Source organism: Bombyx mori, chromosome 14 (genome assembly GCF_030269925.1).
Source record: "Bombyx mori chromosome 14, ASM3026992v2".
NCBI lineage: Eukaryota > Metazoa > Arthropoda > Insecta > Lepidoptera > Bombycidae > Bombyx > Bombyx mori.
This window is the reverse complement of record NC_085120.1, coordinates 6989107-6997236: the sequence shown is the minus strand read 5'-3', so window position 1 is coordinate 6997236 and position 8130 is coordinate 6989107. Positions and strand designations below refer to the sequence as shown.

Genomic DNA, 8130 nt, shown 5'->3' with positions numbered 1-8130 from the left:
CGTCCAATACTTTATCTGCACCTTAAGTTTGTATGAAAAGGTGCCGTTCCGGCCAATCCACAACACATTTTCTGTTGTAAGCGCGTACAATTTCATGTCAGAAAAGTATTTAATTGGCATTAAATCGTATTTAATTAGATTGGATGGAAGGATTGAATTAAATAGAAGGAATTCTTTGGAAAAGTAAGTCTTCATTACTATAGAAGACAAAAATAATAATGAAGAGAATCATTATAATTTAAATTATTTTATTCGTTTAATGTATGTATGTATGTATAAACTAAAATTAAAGGCTTAAAGTTCCGTACCTATAACATTACCAAACTATTTATACATATTTATCATTTTTTACAAAATCGGTTGATATATTTTATTTGAATTTGTTTTCGCTTAGTTAGTATTTAAATTCACCTCGAAAAATCAACTTGCACGATGAATATAAGATAACATACATTCTCCGTGAAGCCAGTAGTACTCTTTTCGCTTTTTCATCAAAATGAGCTGTTTTCAAGGCCGAACAAACTTATTCATCGCACATTTAGGAAAGCTCCAACTTTATTTGAAAAATGTAAGTAACCTTATAGACAATTTGTACAGAAAATTTCCAAACCGCAATTCGTATTTTAGACAGACTACCAAGTTTTATACTGTTTTTGAAGTTAGACGAGCGTACGACCTATCACCATCAAGTGAGCGGTCAAAGATGCAAATTAACATCAGCAATCCCAGCTGGATAGCTGAATGACACTTAGGACTCCTTTCAAAATGAAGGAAGGACACGTCAAAGTGCTCAAAAAACACCATTCATTATCGATGAGCAAAGTGATTCCATGTATGTAGTATGAATGAACTGGTCCAATGCCCACTTCGATAAAACGGCACGACACGAGAACCCTCTCATCGTGGCCGCCTGTAGCTACATTCCCAATCCTGCGGACAGAATGGAAAGCAGTCGACGTTGCCCAAAACACGTCATTTCGGATCCTTCTGATCCACTAGCGGTGCTTTTAGGTACTTCAGGCATCGGTTATCGTTCTCCTCGAACCCGTCGCTTGCAACGAAGTGGCTTGTTTTGAAGTCGTCGCGTCGTGGCCTAAAGGATAAGACGTCCGGTGCATTCGTATGTAGCGATGCACCGGTGTTCGAATCCCGCAGGCGGGTACAAATTTTTCTAATGAAATACGTACTCAACAAATGTTTACGATTGACTTCCACGGTGAAGGAATAACATCGTGTAATAAAAACCAAACCCGCAAAATTATAATTTGCGTAATCACTGGTGGTAGGACCTCTTGTGAGTCCGCACGGGTAGGTACCACCACCCCGCCTATTTCCGCCGTGAAGCAGTAATGCGTTTCGGTTCGAAGGGTGGGGTAGCCGTTGTAACTATACTGAGACCTTAGAACTTATATCTCGAGATGGGTGGCGCATTTACGTTGTAGATGTCTATGGGCTCCAGTAACCACTTCACACCAGGTGGGCTGTGAGCTCGCCCATTCATCTAAGCAATAAAAAAAAAAAAGAAGGGCTCGACGAGTACATTAACCCACAGACACAGCTTACTGAGAGTAAAATAGCCTCTCAAGGCTATCAGCTTAGGTAGGAAAAAAAGGGTCCAGTGACGGATGTGAGACGATATTGCGACGATATTATTTATTTATTTATTTATACTTTATGCACAAAACAAAACTTGTACACAGGCGGACTTAATGCCATGGGCATTCTCTTCCAGTCGATATTAGCAATCAATAGATCAACAGCAATCATAGCGTTGCTGAGAGAGGAATTTTGAGAATTGAGATTGAGAGTCCAATCTGGTGCAGTGTTTAGGATTGTATGAAGCTTGTTGTTGGATTTTACAGTTAAGCTTTCTTATAAGTATCAAAATATCAAGGAGTAAAATCACGGAGGTCATTTTGAATAAACTTTAGTGTCATAAGAATCTATGTTTTGTTAAGTTCATTTTGGTATATGAATGGTTACATAATGAATAAACTTGTTTCAATTATTTTACATTAAACATGTGACAGAATTTATGACCCGACTAGGTATAATATTATAACTATACTTATATCTCAGGTGGGTGGCGCATTTACGTTCTAGATGTCTATAGGCTCTAAGCAATAAAAAAAAGCCGTTAGTTCGTTCACCGATCTATACAATTCCAAAACTTGGAACTAGTGCAAATGCAGGCGACCTTAGGTACAGGAAGACAGAACCCTATTGATGATATTTGAGAGGCGGTACAAGCGCATTATCTCGGGTATCCATTTCGTCTTTCATAACACTAAAGGATGTATAATTTATTTTATTTTAATATATATATTTAGATTTCACAGATGTCCAAAATCACTTCAGTTCAGTTGGGAAACTTTGCGTTAATACAACCATTAAGCCGACGTGTTCATATACAAACAATAAATAAAAACATGCAATACATAAGCAATGATGACAGAAACATTAAAGTAGATTCTAAAACCATGAAGTGAGTACTTAGGTGTTTTATTTTTCTAATGTTGTTTGTTTTTATTGTTGTATTATTGTGTTGATTTGCAGAATATCTCACAGCCTTGAGACACGAGAACGACAAAAACTTCGCGGCAGAAATAAGTGGCAGGTTTTTGCCTTTTAATACGCCACTAATAACGCATTTTAATTTTTTATATTTATAAGTATATTATTTCATCGTATTAGTCGTGCAAGAAACTACATTGAGTACACTAAATCTTTGCCGATAATTCTCATATTTATCATATGATATGTATTTATCATGTACTCGAAATTGACCGGGTCATGTCATTTTACAGAATATCCTATCTAATAATACTAATATAGGTTATATATAAGTTTAATAAAAACAATCTTTGTGCGAAATTTACTCCAAATCCGTTCACCCATTTTACGTGCTAAAGAAAATAAAAAAATAAAAATAAGGGTTGATCGTATAAGAGTGAAAATTGAGAGTAATATGTATTTTTTTATTTTGAAGTCATGACAAAATAAAAATAAAAATGAAAATTTTGCCAAAAAATTAAAGTTTATAATTAACAAATAAAAAATAGGGGTTGATCGTAGAGGGGTGAAAATTTCAGAGTAATATGAATTTGTTTATTCTAAGTCATAAAAAATTAAAAACAAAATTCTAGCATAAAAATTTAAAGTTTTTAATTAGCAAATAAAAAATAAATGGTTGATTGTAGAGGAGTGAAAATTTAGGGTTGTATGTATTTTTGTATACTGTATCATAAAAAAATAAAAACAAAAAATTTTGTCTAAAAAATAAATAAAAAAATTAGGGGTGGACCACCCTTAAAATTATGGTCGATGAAAAATAGATGATGTTCGATTCTCAGCCCTGACCGATGTGCACGCTAAGATTCATGAAAATCGGTCGAGCCGTTTCGGAGGAGTTCAATCACGCACACCGTGACACGAGAATTTTAAATATTAGATATATAATAACAATAATAGATATTATTGTTTCGGCAAGTGCTTGTAATATCTAATAAGCGCTCTTAAATATCTCTCGGGATTAGAAAGTATAAATAATTTAGTGTTTCTTCGGACAACCCCATACAACGAAAACTTAACCGTTCGCATGTACATTTTATGTAATCCCTGTGTAGACAAGCAATCCTCCAATAAAAAGCCAACATACAAATTTTCTTTATAGATGCAAAATTACACTAGGTTAGAGCCTGAATCACACTAACGACATTTACAAGATAAATTTGCAAATATACAAATTTCGAACAAACAAAATTCGGTCGTGTCGGCACCCAGACACAAAAGGCCGTCTGGTGTAGTGGTAAGTGACATGGTCACTACACAAGGGGGTCGCGGGTTCGTAATCCCGCCAAGGGAAAATATTTGTATGATAAATATAAATGTCTTTTCCAGGGCTAAAAATCTTATATTTATATCCGTTATCTGGTACCTGTAACACAAGTTCTTTACGAACTTATCACGGGACCAGTTAACGTGGCGTGACTGTTAGTAAATATTTATTTATTATTTATTATTTACTTTAATTTACTCGTTGGAAATCCTTCTCGTTCGCAGTTTCACTACAACTTTAGCGATTTTGCTTAACTATATCTGTGCTGACTTGGATAAGTTTTCGATAAATAACAATTTAATATCATTGCAGAGCAAACAATTTGACTAATAGGCCCCTCTGTATAATCCTGAGTTGGATGCTAGCAAAGCCCAAACATGTACTACAGTACGCAAATATTTACTTACAGCAAGACTTCGACGTATTGTCTGTGTCATGCTCGCCGATGCAGTTCATGTTGCCAGTCAAAGGTGCAAAGGTAATCGTTTGAATCCATATTTTTATTTTTTTTATTTTTTTTATTTGCTTAGATGGCTGCACGAGCTCACAGCCCACCTGGTGTTAAGTGGTTACTGCAGCCCATAAACATCTACAATGTAAATACGCCACTCAGCTTAAGATATAATTTCTAAAGGTCTCAAGTATAATTACAATACAGTACATACAAATATACGGGAGATATATTTTTCAATGTTATAATTTGCTCATTTCAATGTTCTCGTTCCAGTTAATAGCCGCAGACCTAATGAACTTTTTAGAAAATAACCAAGCCTACGGCCCGCTTGTCATACATGGATTCTCTGTAGGCACTTACGTCTGGGCTGAGTTACTAGTTAAATCTTTGGAAAATATAAAAAGGTTTGATAAATTAATAATTTGTTACATTCACCTGTAGCTGAACATTCAGCAGAAGATTTTTATAAGCTCGACACTGGCAATAAGGGCACCGCAAGAAGCCAATTGCCATACTTAAAAAAGAAGAATAAGAAACGCCTAGGGGGCCGTTAGCTCACCCATATATAAAATATACATAATATATTTTTATTATAAGCTCGCTTCGACTATATACTACTTCATATTAAATATTAAAATTGAATTTGTTCTTCATACTTTCACGACTTAACTATTGAAACAGTTACCATGAAATTCGCATACCCTTTGTCATGGCTACAGAAAAGAACATAATCATAGTCGCATTTAAAAGTTCATCAAGTCACTATATTACCTTTTCTGTACATATTTTATTTATTGACCGCAAAAAAGTATATGTTTTTCCACATTTCATTTTTTTTTCACTAACAATTTTCAGATATAAGCCAGTACTTGATCATGTCACTTCTCAAATTTGGGATTCAACGACCTACGTATATGAATTACATCTCGGACTTCCTTACGCTGTGTTCCCTAATAATAAAATTCTCCGGAAAGCATTTACAGCGTATTGTGTGTAAGTCAACATAAAAATTAATATGAACGTAAGAATCAACAAATAGTTATACTAGAATTGATAATTAAGCAGGTGATTCTTCTTTATACATCAGATCGATTAGGTGATTATTATTTCTCTTTTACGATTGTTGCTTGCTATGTGCTTGTACACAGTGAATTTTGCTATCTTTTACAAGCCTAATTTAACCACGAAAACTGTCTCTAAATGTCGGAAATAATACACAAACGCAAGACTAACCCGTAAAACTAGAGAGAGAGAGAGAGAGAGAGAGAGAGAGAGAGAGAGAGTATTCTTTATTGTACACCAAAAAACAAATAAACAGTGCGAGCGATACATTAAACACAAAAAAGTACAATTGGCGGTCTTATCGCTAAGAGCGATCTCTTCCAGACAACCATCAGGTGGACAAGAATCATTTGGAAACGAAACGAACTAGTTTTAATTATAGCTACACATTCCTAAAATGTTAGTTGATATAGCCTATAACTATTCCTAAAATGATAGTTCTAAGGTGAACCGAAAACTGAGACAGCATGCTTATGTTTTTACATTATTTTAGTTCTCTCTCTGTACATGATATGAGAGATAAAGTCAGATATCCATGATATTACTGTCCTGAAATAGCGTTTGATTTCCCAAGATTTTTTTTTGCTTAGTTCTGTGGGTGAGCTCAAAGAGATGTAAATATGTAACACCGTTTTCCAGCGATAATCACTTATGTCAGTCAGATAAACTACTAAATCTGTCTATAATGGTTGGATCACTTTAAATTATTCACGCATAATAATTTATCCTGTCGTATTAATTCAAGAGAAATTGATGTCAACAATTTCAGTTTTCATTTGAAATTATTCCATAACACTGGGACGAAACATTACTTACGGGCGACGGACGTTTACCGCAACACACCTTGTCGAGCTCCCGGCCTGTTTCTCTGTTCTATAACGGATCCCATCGCAGCTGCCAAACGAATTAAACAAACCCACGACACTTGGAAATCTCTGGGTATCGAGGTACCTAATTAAGTTATTAATAAAATCAGACCCTTTTGAGACCTTAGACCGTTTGGTTTTATTTATGGTTTTGGTCATTTTGGTCTTTTATGGATCTCACAAAGTAAAAACGACAATGCTAACAGACCTTGCGCGTCGTGACGGCCTGTACACATAATATTTAAAATCACTATTTGAAAACAATGGGAAATGAGGAGCCAAATAAACAGCGGTAGCTATCAAAGAATTTCAGATAATTTCAAGATCTTACATTACGGCAGTCAACCGACTAATGTCATCCAGCTAGTGGAAGAACTTTTATTTTTATTTTTTTATTGCATAGATGGTTGGACCTGCTCACAGCCCACCTGTTGTTAAGTGGTTACTGGAGCCCATAGACATCTACAACGTAAATACGCCACCCACCTTGAAATATAAGTATAGTTATAATATTATATATAGTCTCAGTATAGTTACAACGGCTGCCCCACCCTTCAAACCGAAACGCATTATTGCTTCACGGCAGAAATAGGTGGGGTGGTGGTACTTACCCGTGTGAACTCACAAAAGGTCCTACCACCAGTAATTACGCAAATTATAATTTTGCGGGTTTGTTTTGTAACATTATACAATTTTATTCCGTCATTCGTGAATATGTGCTAAGTATGTAGTTAATCCACTAGAAAAAATGTTACTTACCTGCGGAATCTGAACACCAGCATATTCGCATAGCCAGGACGACTTCAAAAATTGTATTTGTTTTTAAATGAAATTATGTACTTAGATATTTGCGATGGAGATGCACTCCAAATAACATAGGTATGCATGCGAATTCGTAGTTTAACAAATAAGATGAAAGTACAAAGTAGGTATTTACGCTTGGCTCAACAAATGAAAATGTTTACTTTAAGGTCATTACTATTAATATTACTGTGTTGATAGCGTTGTTTATACGACCTATATGGTGACTAAAAATTAACTTTTTTCAAATTGGGATTAATTGTTACGCAATATTCGTAATATCTCATTTTTCAAATTTTAGGTTAACTGGAAATGTTGGGACGAGTCACCGCATGTAAAGCATTTGATTTACAATCGAGAAGAGTATCTTGCAGCGATCTATTCACATCTGCAGCAATCCGGGATAATGACTTCTGTTAGATAAATAGAAAACTCATGACCACAATTTATTTTTATTTCGTGTCGAATTATTTCTTTTTCTTCCAAACATGAAATCTCCACATCTCGATATATTCAGGTTTAACGCAGACCTGGCGGCTATCACTGTTCAGTTTCAGTGATTACTCCACAAGCTTTGCATGATCTTGCGAAGATTTTGCGAAATAACTGAAGCCCTGAAATTACCTGATGAGTTATCAAACGAGTCATATTTATTTTTAGGTTTGATACAAAACGATGCATTTTAAAAGGGTCTTGAAGAAGTACCCGTAGTTGTAAATTATTGTGGCGAATGATCGTGTTCCTGTGATAAAACCCAAAAATGGACTAGAAGGAGGGTAGACAAAATTTTCTGCTCTTAACATCCTACCCACATTGTCCCATCATGTTGGTCTGCCGTAACAAGGACGCTCAGTGTTACCGGGAACACTAAAAGTATAATATTAACACACGCTCTAATTGGTCTGGCAGACCAAATTTGCCTACCCAATCAGTTCTCGCTACAGACGACCAGATCGGACTGATCGGACAGTCGTTTCACGGACGTCTTCAAGTGCACACGGCTGTCATTATGTCGTTGAACAAAAATATATGGTGGTAACGCCTGCTGTAAAATGAGCGCCCGCGCGGCCGTCTTTCTTGGCGTTCCAGATCTTACAAATTAAATATAT

At 35.5% G+C, this 8130-nt stretch overlaps 1 protein-coding gene across 6 annotated transcripts; it reads left to right on the top strand.

The window, feature by feature from the left end:
- Nucleotides 1–62: 62 nt before the first annotated feature.
- LOC101736122 (uncharacterized) lies at nt 63–7466 on the top strand. Of its 6 annotated transcripts, none has more exons than XM_038015474.2 (7): nt 63–183; nt 2331–2485; nt 4151–4316; nt 4566–4696; nt 5148–5285; nt 6124–6301; nt 7323–7466. In XM_038015474.2, exons 2-7 carry the CDS (start codon nt 2340–2342, stop codon nt 7443–7445), a joined length of 882 nt encoding a protein of 293 aa, XP_037871402.1. In that variant the 5' UTR covers nt 63–183; nt 2331–2339; the 3' UTR covers nt 7446–7466. The 6 variants fall into 6 exon arrangements, with proteins under 6 accessions (XP_037871402.1, XP_062528063.1, XP_037871403.1 ...); XM_038015473.2 differs by lacking the exon at nt 63–183 and adding an exon at nt 389–568 and having other exon boundaries at nt 2340–2485; XM_038015471.2 differs by lacking the exon at nt 63–183 and adding an exon at nt 391–568.
- Nucleotides 7467–8130: the final 664 nt, after the last annotated feature.

Coding starts and splice junctions, on each gene's coding strand:
- LOC101736122 (XM_038015471.2), top strand. CDS start 497: ATGAGCTGTTTTCAAGGCCGAACAAACTTATTCATCGCACATTTAGGA. Junction 569..2,330: donor TCCAACTTTATTTGAAAAAT/GTAAGTAACCTT, acceptor ATATATATTTAG/ATTTCACAGATGTCCAAAAT. Junction 4,697..5,147: donor TCTTTGGAAAATATAAAAAG/GTTTGATAAATT, acceptor AACAATTTTCAG/ATATAAGCCAGTACTTGATC.